Raw genomic sequence first — 18264 nt, 5'->3', positions numbered from 1 at the left:
ATACAGACAATTTTAGCAGCAGAATTCCTGATATAGAACTGGTAATTTACTCTCATATGCATATAGTCTTCATTTTTTTTTAGACTTAACTATATAATTAGACATAGGAACAATGATATTAATTGTATAAATCCCTACCCAATCCCAATATGTCAGAAGGTGTCACAGTGCCAACTAGGCCACTAGTTGAGCCCAACTTGAAAGGTCTGGTAAGTCTTCTTCTTTAACCAGATTAAATGATATAGAAATACTTTCACCTTTAAAATTGCAACTACTCTCTCCCATCTGAAAAGAACAAACCACAGTCAACCCTGCTTGTTACTAATATATCTATACACGTATTTACAGTTACAGGTAATATAGAGCTGAATATAATAATATAGCTGAATATAGGTAATAGAGCTGAAAAAAGAATCCCCAACCAACAACCAATCAACACAGAAGGTAATTTCTTCATGGAATTTTCTATTGAAGGACTTTGTAAATGTACCTTTGGTCCAGGAAGACCAGGAATACCGATGCCTGAAACACCAGGGTCACCTTTCTCCCCTTTCAACCCAGGAAATCCTGCAGGCCCAGGCTGCCCTGGACGTCCTGCTATTCCTTGGCTGCCTTTAATTCCTGGGGGACCTGTCCAAAAGAGAAAATACAAGTTTTATAAATATAAAGAGAACTTCTGCAGTGGTTTAGAGAAATCACTCAAATGACAGCAACTGAAGTAGAAAGGACGAACAAACCGACCGGCTGGCTTTGAATACCTAATGTGGGTTTAGTTTTAAAAAGAAACTAAATTATCTACAGATCTTTCATGGCTTTTTGCACGATGTTTCTAAGCTTTCTTTTTTATTGTTCATTCACACAAACCTCTGTTGTATGAAGGCACAATTTAATACTAGAATCCTCAGAAGCTGGAATTTTTGTTCCAGCAATCTTTTTAAACAGGCTTCACTTCTTCCTTTCCCTTTTGCTTGTGTCTGATGTCTAAAAGGGGGTTTATAGAATGACCTTTTTTCTGAACTTTCACAGAATATGATCTGGGAAACCAGAGAAATATGGAAGTTACAAGATGAAGATCATTCTGTTTCAACATCCGTAAGCACTTTAAAATAATATGTATTTACAATATATTCATTATTTGTATTTTCTGTTTTAATGGGCATTTCCTATTTCTTAAGCACTGTTTCAACAAATATGTATGTAGACCTTTATGTATTCCTCATCTGCATACCCTTTAAATATCTTCTTAGATATTGCACACAGCAGATCCATCTTTGGGCTATGTAAAAGAAAAACACTAGCCAAAATGAAGTAAAACACAAGCACAGAAACTAACCTGGCAGGCCCATCTCTCCCATGGCACCTTTTAACCCCGGAGGTCCTGCTGGTCCTGGTGGCCCAGGAAGCCCCGTGTCTCCCTTGATGCCTAGGAAAGTTGTGGGTTTAGTTAATTGATGGCAATAATTAAAAGTTTCCGATATTAATGGGTTCTCATATGAATGTGCTTGTCATCCAATTACAAAGGCAATGGATTTGGAGTTTCTTTAGGCCTCATACTGCTCCTACATGCTTTTTCACACCCATTTGCAGTGAAATATCAAACGTCTTTAGTTTGTTCTGAGCCAAGAGTTGATTGGGGCAACTTCTTGTTTTGAAGATTAGTTGAATGAAATAGGTCAAACCTCAATCCAGGATTTAGTAACCATCTGAAACAATTTAATACTGATGTGACTTGGTCTCTCCTGAGTTGTTCTGCAGAATGAACACATTATCTCCTTCTCATCTACAACAGGTATTCATAGTTTCTATCACAGAATTGTATCTGACCTACAATGCTCAAACTAGTTTGAGCCCTGGAAGGTTAAAAAAATTCCCCAAGCCCAACAAGACATTTACAGCAAGACCTACATTAGATATAGTGAACAAAGATTCAAGATTTCAGGTAAATTGTTATAGCTGTAGGAAGAAGTAGTGCAAACCAGAATTAGTTTTCTTGATCCTTGCCATTCTTTAAAGCTAAGATGTGACATCCAGCCAAACCTTGCAGTACATTCCTTTGGCCATTTGCAAAGTATGAGTATAATGACTAACAATGTAAGAAATAAACATGAGAGACAGACAAGTTGTATTGACAGATCCTGCAGTCATGTTGCTTGCTCAAGCAGCAAGTACTTTTCCAGTCATCCTAAAAGCAATCCTAATCTTCAGTGGGATCATCTTAAAACTGCTCTTGGGTCTTTCAGAAGCAAAGAGCTCAAAGGATGCTGTTTGGATGATGGTCTTAAATGTCCCAAAACTGTGCTGCAGATTTAAGTGTAAATCCCTAAGCTTTGCTTAGATTCACCTGGATTAACATCCCAATCCCATGTGATAAAAACACATGCAAATGTTTACACATGAAACTGTCCATCTGAGGCCCTGTTCACTCACCTGGCAATCCTGGCACACCCGGAGGGCCACTAAGTCCTGGTGGGCCTGGGTCACCCGGGAGACCTTGATAACCTTTCTGTCCTGATAAACCAGGAATACCTCAAAGGACAAAGATACATTTTATTATTATTACTATTATTGTATGTTTTCTTTTACTTTAAGAGATCGTACTTTAAGAGATGCAGCTATAGGTGAATAAAAATCCAAACTGGGATTTTTCTTCAGTAAATATAATTTGCCCTAGTTTGGCAAAGAAAAGTGTCACAGAATACATAATATTGCTTCTGGAAAGTTTAAAATTACTACACAACAGGAACAATATAAATAAGTAGAGGAAAAAGTAACTTTATGACTAATGCCAATATACTTCATTCAGAAGGGACCGGTTTGGGTGAGCAAACCCCAAACTCTATATTCATCCAGATTATTTACACATATTTAATGACATTGCTACGCTTTGGAACTGATATAAAAAGTAATGCAGGTATTTTAGCAGAGTGTCACATATTCTGTGTGGTTATTATCCCAGACAATAACTTTGTGCTGCTCTGCTGGTAGAGTTAAATCTACCCTCTACAGCGCTTACTTAAGGGGGTTGGAGGGGGAAGAAGAAAAGTGTTTTAGTATCCAACATAGGCTCCCCAGAAATGAATACAAAAGATAAATTAGCAGAATAATGGCTGGGCCAACATTAGAGAAAGGCATTCTCTGCTCTCTAGGGTAGAATATTTTTACTCTTCTCAACACTAAATTAGAGATCAAAGGAGACATGAGAACCCTTGATGAGGGATGAGAGGGAAGCCAGCAAGTGAGGGAGAAAGAGACTGGAGTGAACTGAGGAAACCTTCCAGGCTGCCAGCTTCCCAAGTAGAAACACACAGAGAGATGATATTTAGCTCAGTGGAGGGTAAGATTACAGAGATATCCAAAGGTAGAACCTGGAGGTGATGGATGAGCAGATGACCTCTGCAGTTCCATCTTACAAGGCAAAAGCCCAAGGGACTTTGAGACAGCAGGAATGCGGCTGCCACAGCAGCCATGACAATGGTCTCATCATGCTTAGGAAGAGCGCCTAGAAGACCGAGTTGCAATCCTGCTGAAAGCACCTTTGTGCTATTACAGTATTGCTATATGGCAAATAAAAGTAACAGTTAATGAGCAAGACATTGCAAACTAACGCACAGAGTAACTTGGTCATAGGACCACTTAAAAAAAGCACCCGAAATAAGAACCTTAAGCCACCTCTATATTCTGAATCTGATTTTTCTGTAAGAAAGAATGAACTATAATGGATTCTGTTATACAGATACAGATATTATATTATATATATATTTTATATATATATATATATATACACACACACAGACAGAGATATATATTATTCTGGGTACAGGTCACTGTTATCTGTAGAGGCAAACCATCCCCCCAGACCCACATGCAAAGTTCCATACCTGGAACACCTGGCTCGCCTTTTTCTCCTTTTGCTCCTAGCTGTTTTGGATCAACTTTTCCGGGTGGACCTGGCAGGCCTGCTTCACCTTTGATGCCTTTCTGTCCTACTGGTCCAGGAGGCCCTGGCGGGCCAGGTAACCCATTATTTCCTACAGTAGGTACAGACAACAAAAGGAAAAAAAAATACAGTCCTTGAGGTAGGCTGATACATTTGTAATGGTTTTTCTTACATTGGGAGTTCAGGATTTATTAATGCAGTTGGAATTCACTAAATGATCAGTCAGTTTATTCAAGGGTTGTCAGAGCACCTTAAGCCTTGGAACAAAGCTGAGTGAGTGGACTGCATGGGGTTGTCTCTACCTGGCCAGCCCAGCTCAGAAGAAGCAGTAGTCTATATGACCCACACCAAGAGAGCTCCCAAGAGCTTCACCACACTGTATCACCAGCACAAAGGAGTTGCAACAGCAATAGCAGCTTTGGATTCACTGCCTCCTTGTTCTGAGAAGTGAGTGGCTTTTATTTCTACACCAAACTCTTTCAAAATTAGTCTCAACAAGCAAGTTGGGAAAATGTAGATCGAACAGTTCCTCTGTGATACTTACAGAGCTTCATTCTGGATGACTCCATAATCCAAAGCTACTGATTTCCTTCTTTCTATTGCTTAAAGCAGACTTTACAACAGGCTTCAGAAATATTGCCCTACTTTAATGCCATCAATGCAAAGGTAATGTTTAAAATTACCTAACATTTCATGACATCAGCTAAAAAAAGAGTGATGGAATGCTATGGCTTAGAACTGCAAAGCAATTCTGAGTACCAGCACTGCCAGAAGAAGATAATCTAGGCAGATCCCAGTAATGAAGATCTAGATGTTAGTATTACAAAGCCCCTTTCCGCACAGCAAACAGCAGTCTGCATTCTCTTCAGGGGCAGATAAAACAAGCATTACCTTTCAAGCCAGGCAGGCCATTTCTTCCAGGAGTTCCTGGAGGCCCTGGAGGACCAGGGGCTCCCATGACGCCCATCTCCCCTTTGGCACCTAAATGCATTGAATCATCATTGTCATTTGGAACAAAAACTCAACATCTATCAGTACTTAACTTTTAATTCCCTGCATCTCTAGAGTATTTATTAACCAGCACATGCATATAAGGCCTGTTTTAAGGGAATTGCAAGCACTCAGTTCCTGTATAAATCTAAGTTGGATAAAATGATGCTTGAAAACTGTGGGATATTTTCCACAGTTAAGGCCTGGAAAGAAAATCTGCAGTGTGCTGTTCTTTATGGCAGGAAGCGTATTTATACCACTGGTAAATTGAGTTCCCTGCTTTGAAACCTAAATACTTGTTTGAAAGCAAACTTGAATTTATTGAAAGCCAGAAAGTCAATCGGGTGTGCGCTGCTTGCAGAGTCTTTTGTATTGCCCCTCTATTCATAAACAAAGATTTGCAAAATTCACTTTTGACATTTCTCCTCCAGAGGGTGAAACAAGGCTAACAGTCTAACACACAGAGTAAAGGAGTTAGTATTTAAAACTGTGTTGAATCCAATTGTTAGTATTTGCAATCACTTCATTTAAATAAATTCTATTTCCATACTGTAGCAGTGACTAGGAAAAAATAATCACATGATAAATTAGGAAAGCATCACAATGACAATGAGCAAAATCACGATTGACAATTATGAAACAAAATAATGTAGAAAACATTTGAACCAAGTTACAGGGAGGAGTGGAGAGATTACAAGGATTTTAATGCAACAAATTCTGCTACATTTATTTTTAAAGTATGACATGTAACGGTTACATGTATCCAACTTTAAATGGGTAGGATAAACACCAAAGCTCATTAAGCTGGCATGGCCAAGCATAAAGAGCACACACCTGTAACTACAGTTTGGTCTTTGTCTGTAGGTAAATACGAACTTACCTGGAAATCCAGGTATTCCATCCCGGCCAGGTGGTCCAGGTGAACCCTGAGGCCCTGGGAGACCAGGGGGTCCTGGATATCCTGGGGTTCCTCGGTCACCTGGAGGACCAGGAACGTCGAAGCCTGGAGGACCTGGATCCCCTTTCTCCCCTGGAACGCCCTGCAACCCTAGACAGTGTTGTTAAGACACAACCTTTTAGCACAATGTAAGGTAAAGCTGAGATCTGTGTGTGTCTCTGGACATAGTACTGTAGGAATAGCTAAATTTTATCTGGGGTCCATTCCTAACGTTCATGAAACCCCTGCAGTTCTTCTAAAGCCATTTAATTTTTAACGCTTGCAGGTATTAAAAGGCCACATTCTCCTGAAAAAAAAAAATTCCTAAAATTTTACCAAGATATAGCAAATGCAATTAAAAGAATTTCAAAAGGAAACCAACAACTTACTTCGCCAACCTGTTAAGTCTGATTAATAAACCAAAAAGCCAAGATTGATTTGGCTGGTTTGTATTTTATCGCTCAGTATTGAGATTCTTACAATTATGTTTCCATCAATGATTCCATTTATTACATTTTAAGTTAACGTCAGCTGTGTAAGTTTTGAAGGATGGCAAAATCTGCATTGCATTACATTGCCCTGAATGAAAAACATGAACTGTCAAAATATGCTTAAGATTGTTTAATGCTAATGATACTGAGCTTGAGGCATTGCTGCAGCAAGCAGACAGCTTGTTTCCCTCCAGAGCACTGTATCAGCAAAGATGCTCATTCTGGAAATGTAGCTGACAAAAAAGGATTATTCTTAAATCTGAAGTTAAGAAAAGGCTTTGGTAAAGAGACCACAGTACCTGGGGAACCTGGGGTTCAAAAGCCAACGAGTTAGAGCTCATCAGGAAGTTGAGACAGGTAGCAGTAAGGAGTTGTAATAGTCGTTAAGTTAGGAGACAAAATAAAGCACATCCAGTTAGAACAAAGAAAAAAATCTACCCTAAAGTTACTGACAACAGATCTAAGTACAAAGAACACCACTAGTACAGTCAAGAGAAACCAGACCGCAAGCAAAGCTGGAGGTCTTTGTCGAAGTGCAGCCACCGTTGTACGCAGAAACAAGAAACTCAGTGAGATATTTCATGGTATATTTGAAAAATAGAATTATCTTCCCTCTCTCCTTGTCCAGTACTCTCTTTGAACTGGGAACAAGCTTTTTCTGAACTGTTTCTTACAAAAACTGGAATTCTAATTGAATTTCTGGTTCTCAAAAAGGTGACCGTATCATAATTAGAGCAATACAGACAACACAATCAGTTCTGAAGTAATTTGTTGCTTTAAAAGAAAAAAGGAGAATGTTGAGGTATTGCAAACTATTTGAAGAAACAGTGGTGAGGAGAAAGGAAATTCTGAACAGGGAAATCCTGCCAAGAAATTTCCAAAAAATTGGAAAAACAGAGCCCCGGATACTCTACACTGCACAAAGGATCAGGATCAAAACAGCCTAGTAAAACAAACCAGGAATGGAAGATGAGAATGTAGGCATTCTGCACAAAACAGAAACAGCAGTGCCAAGGGAAGTAACACAGACTTCTCAAGCAGGACCTTTAGTGATGCACTAGATTCCAGAGCCACTATGCTGTTAGTAGCCACAATGATGGTCAGTACAGACAAAAGCAGTGAAAACACAAGCATTTCCAATCAACTCTAGTAATAATTGTGCATTTGTCAAGATTGGTATTTTGGGATACATCAGCAATCACATGAAACCAAATTCTCGCTAAAACCAGAAGAGATGTTACAGGAAGACAAAAGAACATGCATTGGATGAAACATTCAAACCCATACCAATGCAACTCACCCCTTCACCCCAAACACACACTGGTGTAGCCTTCTGTTTCAGCTCAGCCTCAAGTGCAACCATAAGTTCAGGACAGTGAGCACAATAAATCAGGCAGAGGACCCACCTGCTTGCTTAGGGAACTCCTGTGCACATTGTCCAGACCCTTCTGTCCCTAGCTCTTAATACCAGACACATTCAAGACTTGCTGGTGCAGTAAATGCACCTTCTTTACTCACTGGGAAACTTGTGAAAAAATACACTTAACATGAGCTACGCTTTATGTATGTGAGTAGAATTCAAACTCCATGGCCTACTTTAGTGCTTGCCTACCTTCATGTTAACCACTTGGGTGAATTTCAGCTCACAGTTCATAAAGAACTGAATCTGATCAACCAGTCTGTGACCCATGGCCTTACAGTTGGCTGTGAATTTTTCTGCATGCGTTGTGATTGTGAACCATGGCAATCCTGGTGCTGGCATACAAACATGTTCAAAAAGGATGGCTCACAAACATGCAGCATAAACAGTCATACAGGCATGGTGGGAACCAGATGGGGTTTCAAGTGTTCAGCAGCAGGCATGCTAAGTCCACAGAGAATGTTCCCACTGGGGTGACTGCCACAAGTCTGCAACATCAGGAGTTGGTGCACAGCAAGCCCATTCACTGAATGAGGGGGGAAAAGGAATTTCCCTGAACAAACTTTGTGAATAGAATGATGTGCATGCATGTATGCGTATTCTTTGTGCAGATATGGCACAAGTTACCTTCATCAGTCACCCAGTATTTTAGACAGGAGACAGACAAGCTCCCTTCAGAGACATACTCTAATTCTCACTATCCTTAGATTCTACTTTGTCAATCTACTGCAAACTTACCAGGACTCATAAAACTTGTTGGTTTTGAAGAAAAAAGTGTGTGAGGGAATCAGGAACACCAGAACTTAGAGGTTTCTGTAAGAGCTCTTTTCTAGATGTGCTTATGGCAAGATGAATGTGTACAACTCTTTCTGACAGGCTTTTGTTAAAGCAGTATCATGTCACTGCCTGGAGAACACTTTCTCCTCTACAAAACAATGAACCAGCCCGTTTGGAACACTCACGCTATCTTGCTTTCCACACTAAGTTAAATTGTGGCTCAGCTTCCATGTGGGGAAAAAAACCCCAGATATCTAGCCACTTCACGAAAACCTGAATTCCTTCCTTCATTTTGCAGTTACCATATAAGCAGAGGGAGAACAAGTAGCCTTGTACAGGAGACTGCACAGCACAGGCAGCTGAAGATAGCTTTCCCCCTCTTCTGTAACCGCAAAACCTCTGCACTGACATTGTGTTCCCTTCTGTCTTGTCCTCGAGAGTATCACAATAAACTCCTTCACAGAGATTTTGTCACTGTCTGTGCATAACACTTTCTAGAGCTTCTGCCAAGGCTTCAAGTCTTCCCAAAGTGGGCTTTTTCATCCTTAAAACCTCTCTAAGTTGTGCAAATGCCAGACCTGAATGTAATTCCATTTCTGATTTCAGTAAAAAAACAGATGTACCAGGTTATGCCCACTTGACTGGCAAAACAGCCAAGCTGATAGATGTGAAGTCTCTTATATTTCCTTGCCTATCTGTTCAGTGGAATCTTCAGCGTCCTGCGTACCTGCTTGGTGTACGACAGAAATAACATAAAGGCACCATTCAAGTGAGTTTTACCTGGGGGGCCAACAGGACCTGGAGGTCCTGGAGATCCAGGTGGACCTTGACCACCAATGCCAGGGATGCCTGGTGGGCCTGGAAGTCCTGGTGGTCCACTTGGTCCAGGGTCGCCTAAAAGAATACTCTTTTTTAGTTAAATAGTGAACTCAGTCCAGAAATGCTTCCTTGCAGAGTGCTTGCATATTGTACTTGAAATCTCATCCTTGCATGCAAACAAATATGGATCTGACACAGGAAAAACACACTTCAGAGGCTATATCTGAAAGCCAGTGATTCGTCCTCACTCTGTGTGGAATGCACACAGTTTACATTTCAAGGCTACACAGAGACTTGTTATTGCATTGTAAACCCCACCAAACCCAACAGATGCTCTCTAGCAAACCGGCATGCTCCACAGTTGAATACAGACAACAACCAACAACAGGAACTCATGAACTGCTAACCCTCTGCATGTAGGAGCACAGTGCATCTAAATGACAATTATTCTACTGAAAAAGTGTTACCCCCACATTAACATGATTTGTTCTTCAGAATACAAACTTTCAAATACTGACCCACAGATTGGTATTTACTCCCTTGCTTGCTTGTCTTTTGAGAACACAAGCTTCATTTACACAGGTATGTCTGACTTGGAAATATGGACCCTGTAGTAATTGCTCTAAGGTCAGCACTGCTGGTATTTGACTGCCATATGAGCACATGTATATTTTTTAAACTTCAGCAGGGAACAGGAAAGGGGAGAGCTCTCCATACCTTTGGGCCCTGGAGTTCCATCAAAACCTGCCCGTCCTGGGAGACCAGGGCTGCCTGGGAAGCCAGGATCACCTTTAGGTCCTTGAACTCCTTTTGTGCCTGGTGGTCCTGGGGGTCCAGGTGGTCCTGGAAGTCCAAATCCACGATCCCCCTTTAACAAAAAGAAATCTTTTGAAAAGGAGTTTTCTAAGTTTAGACTCTCCTAAAAACATTAAAACAAAGAAAAAATAATTTTAGAGTTCTCCCTTTTTTTTTACTACCCTCACTCAAACCTCAGGTAGAGAATGTGACTTCCCCACCACGAGAACCTGACAAGAAGTGAAATCCTCTCCCACCAGCTTCCTACTGACACAGAAGAACCTCTAAGAAAATGGAGTTTTATACAAAACAAGCAAACACAAACCTTCTGTCCTGGGAAACCAGGTGGTCCAGGAGGTCCATCTAGACCAGGGCGACCTGGAGCTCCTGGAGCTCCGGGCGGGCCAGGAGTCCCTGGGAAACCTACATATGACATGGAGGTTATGGCAGCAGAGGAGAGGACATCAGAGAACATTAGAACAATTCTTCCAGAAATGCTTAGGGCCCATGAAAAGCAAGAGCTGAAAAGAGGTTCTGCTCAAGCATACCTGAGGGGTATGTTTGGCTGAGATAACTTTTGGGCATACAGCCTTTGAAACAGAGGATCTCTGGGACTCCTCGCAGAGGGGAGCACTCCCCATGCTGTGTGCTCTAACAGGAATTACAAACAGTTCACATCAGAATCATTACCATCTTGAGACAGCATCTGGAGATCATTTATCGACCCAAGCTCAAACATTCATCATATACCAAAGTTTTACCTATTTTCTTTGGTTTACTTAAAAGTGTAAATGTGAAGGAGCAGTACAGTGAACAGAGGAATAAGAGCTCAGCAAGCTTTTTCCTCCTATTTCTAAAACTATTATAAGGATATATAAAGCAAAAACAAACATTTTTTAAAGGATTCTAAAACCAGAAATCAACTCACTAGGAAAAAGCGAAGAGACATATCCCCGTGTTCCCTCTTCCAGCCACTGCAGTACAGCAACATGAGTGTAAACATACCTTTTGGGCCTGGTGGACCTGGAAGGCCAATGCCAGGAATACCTGGCTCTCCTTTTGCACCTGGGATGCCTGATAAGCCACGCTGACCTGGTTGACCAGGATCTCCTGTAAAAAGAAGAAAATCAACGTAGTTATCAAGAATCAGAATAAAAAGCTCTTTGAACTCCCTGGATACCTAGGTGTTGCTTTACCTGGAAGACCTGGGTCGCCACTTCTTCCTGGAGGACCAGGGGGACCAGGTACTCCTGGTTCTGTAATAGTCTGACCAGGGTCACCTTTTGGACCTAACACCAAAAAGAAGCAATATGTATCACTCAGGAGAAGTTTCTTGTCTGTTTTATTTTGAGCGGAAAGATGCTAGCCACATCCTAAGCTGACAAAGAACTTGAACACCAGCAATGCTTTACCCAGCAGGCTATCCACCCCTGAGCCCCATACAGCACTTATAGGCTTAGAAGCACTATTTAATGTTAAGACAGCTTTCTTGAAATATTATTTCTTCTAGTTTCCTCCTAGGCACTGTCATGTGAATAGTATTCTCCATAGCTGACACCAGCACAACTTGATCAGGATCTGAGTAGTTGACAACGAAGTAACAAAAGCAAACTTGTTCAGAGCAAACCCTTGTTTTAGAAATCTATTGTAGCTGCTGTATTATTAAGCATAAGCCAGATGGTAGTTACAGTGCATCTTCACTGTAGTCAATCAAGAAGAAGCACAAGGATGACTCATATGCCTATAGTAATACAGCACAAATTCTGCTTGCTTCATGATTCTGTGATGACCCTCAGTAAGGGAGCTTATAAATACCAGATCTTACACCACCTTTGGTAAAAGCTTAAAAGCAGCATTATGTTCTGAGAACTATCTGGAGCAAAAGGACAAAACTTGATTTTACAGCTTTTGTTCAACAGCACAGAGAGACCAACTCACCAGGAACTCCAGGAGGCCCTGGACGGCCCGATACACCTTGGATGCCCTTTTCACCAGGTAAACCTTGTGGACCAAACCCAGGAGGGCCGGGAAGTCCTTTGTCTCCAGGTAGACCTGGTAATCCTGGATCACCTGGAATACCCATTTCTCCTTTGAATGCAACACTGCCCTGAAAAAGAAAGACCAGGGTGGGAAAGAGGAACATGCATTTACCAGCAAAGGAGTAAAGTGTTTCACTGCTTCTGTTTTGAAACTGTTTGGCAGTTTACATCCTTCTAGCTTTCAAGGCCACTAGCTGCCCACATCTTACTAACATGGCAGGGATAAGGTCTAAACCTGGGTACTTAGATCTTCATACTACACAGATGAAATGTAGACAACGGTAGAAGGGACCATCTGACACTATCTGAGAGAAGCCTCAGCTTATTTTTAGAAGCACTGACAGATTCAGGGAGTACATCTGTACATCATCACTCTGTGTTCATCACATTTGCTAGTCCTCTTTATCTACACTATGTCAAATGCATCCAGGACTTCCCAACACATCTGTCCAACCAGAAAACAGCATTAAATGGAACTCACAGGTTCCCCTTTAGGGCCAGGTAGCCCTGGCAGTCCATCTCGTCCAGGAGTGCCATCTATGCCAGGAAGACCTGGCGGTCCTGGGAAGCCAGGTTCTCCTTTGTCACCTTTCATTCTTGGAGACGTCAGGACATCCCCTGGGTCTCCTTTAGGACCAGGTCTCCCAGGAGCACCTGGGGACCCTGGGAATCCCTGAGGGGGAAGCAAAAACAAAAAAAAAAAAAAAGAAGAGAAAAGAAAAATAAGCATTTTAGTTTTTCCAATTTTTCTTTCACTCTTTTTCTGAGTTTGGCGAGACCAGAACACAACACCACCACTTACTGGTGGCCCCACAAGGCCAGTTAATCCAGGAAGCCCCTTTTCACCTTTTGGTCCAGGAAAACCAGGAGAACCTGAGTAGAGCACAAAAACACAAAAGAAAAAGATAAAACTGTAGAAGCTGTAAATATCAAGCATGCTGTTTGCATAACAGCTAAGTTGTTCTAAAACCAGGCAAGGTTTAATCTGCTTTTTTTTGGGAGCTTGAAGTTATTTGAGAACCAAATTTGCAACTCTAAGTTAAATCAGTAATGTCAAAAAATGTCACACTTGTAAAAAGCTCCAGCTCCTCTATCATTTCAGGAATAGCAAGTAAGAGAAGTTAATTTCTCTCTTTCAGTTAAATCTATAGCAGACCTTAAACTTTTGATACACAAAATGTTTGCAAGTCAGTCTTTGATCAGAGAATTTATATTGGGAGACTGGATTTTCAGAAAAGAAGGGATTGTTTTACATGTATCCAACCATCTCTTCCTTACACTCCCCAACTGTGCAAAACAGGACGAGCACCACCTATATACTGGAGCTGGCATCTCTGCATCTGAATTTGTATATGTCACATTATACGCAGATAGTCAGATACAAAGTGACTTTATGGAATATATTAAGCAAAATAGTGAAGACCATAGCTTTACCTGGACTACCTGGAGGTCCTGGTGGTCCTCTTTCCCCAGGAGGCCCAGTTATTCCAGTTCCTATGCAATTGAAGCATGTGTCTCCTTGATCACCTGAAAAGATTTGCACAGAAAAAGCATGCTTGAGAACCAGATCTCAGAAAACATTAAAAGAATTCTAAAATATATATTAAAATCCAAACTTTAATTAAACTCTGAGAGTGCAAAATAAATACTGGGAATGTTTCACTGATTTGACAATAGGCTAAACTTATTTCATAAAAAAAAGAGGGGGGGGGGAAAGAATGGTTTCAAGAAGCTGAGGAATTTGCTTCATATACAGACTTTTCTGACACTTGCCAATGTAGTATTCAAGCACCTCATTAGGTTAATTAATTAACCCTTACAATTTCCATGAGAAAAAAGGCTTCTGTTTGAAATGAGTACAAAATAAAATGAGATGCCCAAAGTCATGTAGGATGTCCATGGTTGAGCTAGGAAAAAATTCTCACTTACCCATATCAGCATCCTCATTGCAAGGTTGTCTTTTTGGAAATAAGGATACACATTAAAGATATCTTTCTTTTGCTTACCAAACGAACACACACACACATTGTAGACTGACCAACTCAAATCAGGCATCTTGCATTTATAATTTCAATGTTGCTTTCCATAACAAAATCACAGAATCATAGAATAGTTATGGTTGGAAAGGACCTCAAGATCATCCAGTTCCAACCCCCCTGCCATGGGCAGATGTCAAATTTATTTATGAAATAGGTACAAAACTTTTCCACATAGAGTTGGAAACTGCTGTTACAAAGCACTTAGTTGCTCTGTAATTGGGAGGTACTCATAAATCTGAACTTCCATTTTACTTTAATCATGATCCATGCTAGGGCCTAGCATTGGTTGGAGCCTCATTCACTTGGAGATTTCTGTGCTTTAACACTAGGGTGAGGGGCTATCTTACACCCCCCAAAAAACACATTTCTTACTCAGAAGCAGAAAATATTTGCACTGAACCCTACTGTCAAGAGATACTGTTTATCTGTACTTAATGCAGGCTTTACATTGTTTAACAAGCTTTAACAAAAAGAGAAGAAACAAGATAGACATTGACACTGCACCTTTTTGGCCTCGTTCCCCTGTAAAGCCTTGTTGTCCTGGAATTCCTGGAGGACCTGGTGGCCCCTGCTCACATATCCCTTCACCTAAGGAGAATCAGGAGAGGTTTAATGATCAATTTGCTACAGTCTGACAGCAGCACTGAACACATGTATTCAGTACAAAAATGCACTTCCTATTATTTGTGTGAATATTCTAATACACCCACACAATCACAGGCCAAACACTTTGGCAATTCAGACAGAGGACTGCTAATGAAAACCCACCAACGTAATCCAGACTCAAAAGGAAACAATCATCAGTTCTCCTTTACAACCTCAACTGCCTCCCACTGCTTCCCACAGCCTACGCACTTCCATCTGTACACTACATTCTGCTGTTCAGCCTCATATCATAAAAGCATGTGTATGAAGTATCACCAGCGAGGGGACTTAAGTTGCCAAAGACATCTAGACACTAAATTCCTCCCTGAACCATGTTACCCCCTCTCCACTACAGTTCTCATATTCCATCTCCCATTCCCCACTTCCCTTATACCAAAAAGGAGCTTCATCTGAAGTTTTTTGTGGTCTACAAATGAGAATATTTATGAAATGAAACTGGAATTCTGTGAAAAATCACTCTTTTGACTCTCCAGTCTCTTTTACTTGTTATCTGTGTGGTCATGACTTACCACTAGGAACAGATGGTGCAGGTGGCCCTGGGGGACCTGGTGGTCCTGGAGGTCCTCGTGGTCCATCAACTCCTGGCTGTCCAGGAATAGAAATACCAGGTAAACCTGGATCTCCCTTCTGTCCTCTCTCACCAGGTAAGCCAGGTGGGCCAGGAGGTCCAACAGTAGTGATCCCTAAGATGAAAAGAACACAGGTAAGTGATAAGGGATAAATTACCCCTAAGACCATTAAGTTAGTATCTGTTTTGACAGCCTTGATGATTAGCATCCTCTGCTCACCACAGCCGTGGCAATCAGTGTTCAGAATTTCTCATAACTTCCATAAGTTTAGGACCACCCTTCAAGCTCATAAGTAGTTCTAAATAGTTCTGCCATTGGTTTCTGCTCAGGCCATGTATCCAACGGAGTGTGAAAAGACTGTGAAACTAAATATACATGCAGACATTTGAGCATACAACTTATTTTAATGCTTGCTCTCCTACCTGGTGAACCTGGTAAGCCAGGTGGCCCAGGCCTACCAGAGAATCCACGCTCCCCTTTGGCTCCTGGAAGTCCTGGCAATCCTTTGCTACCTTTTGGTCCCACTGCTGCATCAATGCCTGGTCTTGAAATGACCTGTAAATGTTTCATGTTTATGTGAAACGACTTGTCATGGCAAGTGTCACTGGAATGGTAAAGAGATGTGAGGGAGGAAAAGTTCAACATACTTTGAACCTCATACCAATGACAGATGCTTTTCCCACTCCACTGAATTACCAGGTAAAATCCCAGTAAAGAGCACTGCCCAATAGGAAGCACTTTTACTGCCAAGCCAACATGGTTATAACAGGCTTCAGTGAAGCTGACTCAATTTCTGCTGGTCTGAGGTTATTGTCTAGCCTTGTGTTTGTAACCTAGCAAATCCTAGGGCACAGATCTATCTTGAAAGAAGGAAACAATCATTTCTATTAGTGAATATACGAAATCCTTGCTGGTTCTGTTAGTGTTATACCCAGGGATAGGACCCACAGTCACCCTGATGAAACAACACTGCCGACCAAATGCAAGAAGAAAAGAAACAATCAGCAACTTACAATTCCAGGAGGACCAGGGGGACCAACGTCACCTTTTTCACCCTACCAAAGGAATTAAGAGCATTTTTTATACTGCACCTTAGTACAAAAGAAAGTTATTGCAAGTATTGCTCAACACTGTAATAGCATAGGCAATGCAATTACTACTCGGCTGGAGCTGAACCCAGTCATGACAGATTTTCAAGCTACTACAGCAGTAATGACAAGAAACCTGGCATACCTTTTCACCTTCTCTTCCTGGAGCACCATTTATTCCAGGCCCACCAGGTAAGCCCTTCAAGAAAATAAAAAGATAATCACACTCAGATCTTCTCCATATCAGAAGAAAAGCTTATAGGGAGTCAGATTAGAAATGTATGAGTTACTCACATCCCTACCAGGCTGACCAGGTTCTCCATCTTTGCCAGGCTTTCCCTTCAAAGACATAAACATTCATTGAAATAAAATGCTTCAGTGGTGAAGAATTCTTATGGAAACTGTGTTACTTATTTCCCATTTTTCAATAAGCCAGACTTTCTCTAGAATGCAGTCCTTGTGACATCAAAGACATCGATCAAATAAAATCAACGGAGTTATTTAAACTGAGGTTTCCATTTTGAAAGCCAGAATGCAAAACCATGGCCAGTTTCAAAGAAATGTTGTGTGAGTACAGCACAAAATGATCTTCAGTTAACTATTGCTGATTCATTGTGTTAACTCCCTTTAACAATAGAGAAAGCCTTTATTTGGAAAACAGATCCTAACTCCCTAAACACCAGAACATTACATTTAATTATGAAATTGGTATAATGTGACCACTGAAATAAAATACAAGTATTTATGTGCTTGAATTTTAACTCTCCTTTAAACCAAATACAATTTTCTAAAGCATAGTATCAACAAAAACATAAAGTGCAATTCTGCTCAAAGAACTGACTTCTAAAAAACCATATATTCTGGCTAAAATGCTTCCAAACCCCACATATTCAACGACAGATTTCTCATTGCTGTGACAAAACTTGCACAAGCTCCACTTTATTCCAGACCATTCACTGGGCAATAGAACTCTAGTGTGACTGTTACAGAAGCTCTATGTAAGTGGGACACCTGCTGGAACATAACAAGAATAGGTGACCAAGTTTCACCATAGTGCCAAGATCAGCTCTCAGTCATCGGGAAGTTGATAGTAAGACCGAACAGCAGATACTGTGTATTAGAGTATAACGTGATTTGTGAATTCTTTTTATTTAGTGATGAGTTCTCATTCTCAAACATGAAGTTTTAAGATCTCCTGTGAGTTTGCAGAACTGTTGGATTACATATTCTCATATCTTTACATGTGAAATGGGTTTGACTCGTACAGAATCATATGGAGCCCAAAAAGGCAGCTTTAAAATAATGTAATAGCAAATCTCCACTTGAAGTATGCAACATGCCCAAATTCAGAGTAATAAAATCAAACAAAAATGTTGGTAAACAAGCTTTTGGCAAAAGGCACCTGCTATATCCCCCTCAGGACCTTAATCCTTTCCCATCTCTGCCAATTTCTGTAGTTCCCATTTCCTTTCGCAGAGAGGAGCAACTTGGAAAATGCAATTCAAACCCACTCAAAATACGATGAGAATTTTGGCTTTGTCAATCTGCCTCGTTTGTTATGTTCCTTAGCGAAGGCAAACCGAAGTCCTCCTCTAAATCTCAGCAAGTAGGAGTATTTTATCTGGATTATCAAACATTTGTTTCCATTGTATTTATTTCCTATGTTAATTGGAAAACCTACTGCTAATATGTTTCTA

General features: G+C 40.8%; 1 protein-coding gene across 1 annotated transcript in view; it reads right to left on the bottom strand.

Moving 5' to 3' along the window:
* Positions 1-18264, bottom strand: part of COL4A5 (collagen type IV alpha 5 chain) — a 56232-nt gene that overhangs the window by 16109 nt on the left and 21859 nt on the right. Inside the window, exons 15-35 of the mRNA XM_080624735.1 lie at positions 16862-16906; positions 16713-16766; positions 16493-16534; positions 15902-16034; positions 15420-15593; positions 14749-14832; positions 13640-13732; positions 13008-13078; positions 12687-12878; positions 12105-12273; positions 11363-11455; positions 11172-11276; positions 10492-10589; positions 10089-10239; positions 9333-9446; positions 5808-5975; positions 4829-4918; positions 3879-4028; positions 2428-2526; positions 1334-1423; positions 491-630 (exon numbers count right to left, since the gene is read on the bottom strand). Coding sequence (XP_080480861.1) covers positions 491-630; positions 1334-1423; positions 2428-2526; positions 3879-4028; positions 4829-4918; positions 5808-5975; positions 9333-9446; positions 10089-10239; positions 10492-10589; positions 11172-11276; positions 11363-11455; positions 12105-12273; positions 12687-12878; positions 13008-13078; positions 13640-13732; positions 14749-14832; positions 15420-15593; positions 15902-16034; positions 16493-16534; positions 16713-16766; positions 16862-16906 — 2355 coding nt within the window. The remainder of the gene's footprint in view (positions 1-490; positions 631-1333; positions 1424-2427; positions 2527-3878; positions 4029-4828; positions 4919-5807; positions 5976-9332; positions 9447-10088; positions 10240-10491; positions 10590-11171; positions 11277-11362; positions 11456-12104; positions 12274-12686; positions 12879-13007; positions 13079-13639; positions 13733-14748; positions 14833-15419; positions 15594-15901; positions 16035-16492; positions 16535-16712; positions 16767-16861; positions 16907-18264) is intronic.

This window comes from Psittacula echo (assembly GCF_963264785.1).
Source record: "Psittacula echo genome assembly, chromosome: 8".
Taxonomy (NCBI): domain Eukaryota; kingdom Metazoa; phylum Chordata; class Aves; order Psittaciformes; family Psittacidae; genus Psittacula; species Psittacula echo.
The sequence above is the reverse complement of the archived record's forward strand: the minus strand, read 5'-3'. Positions and strand labels throughout refer to the sequence as shown.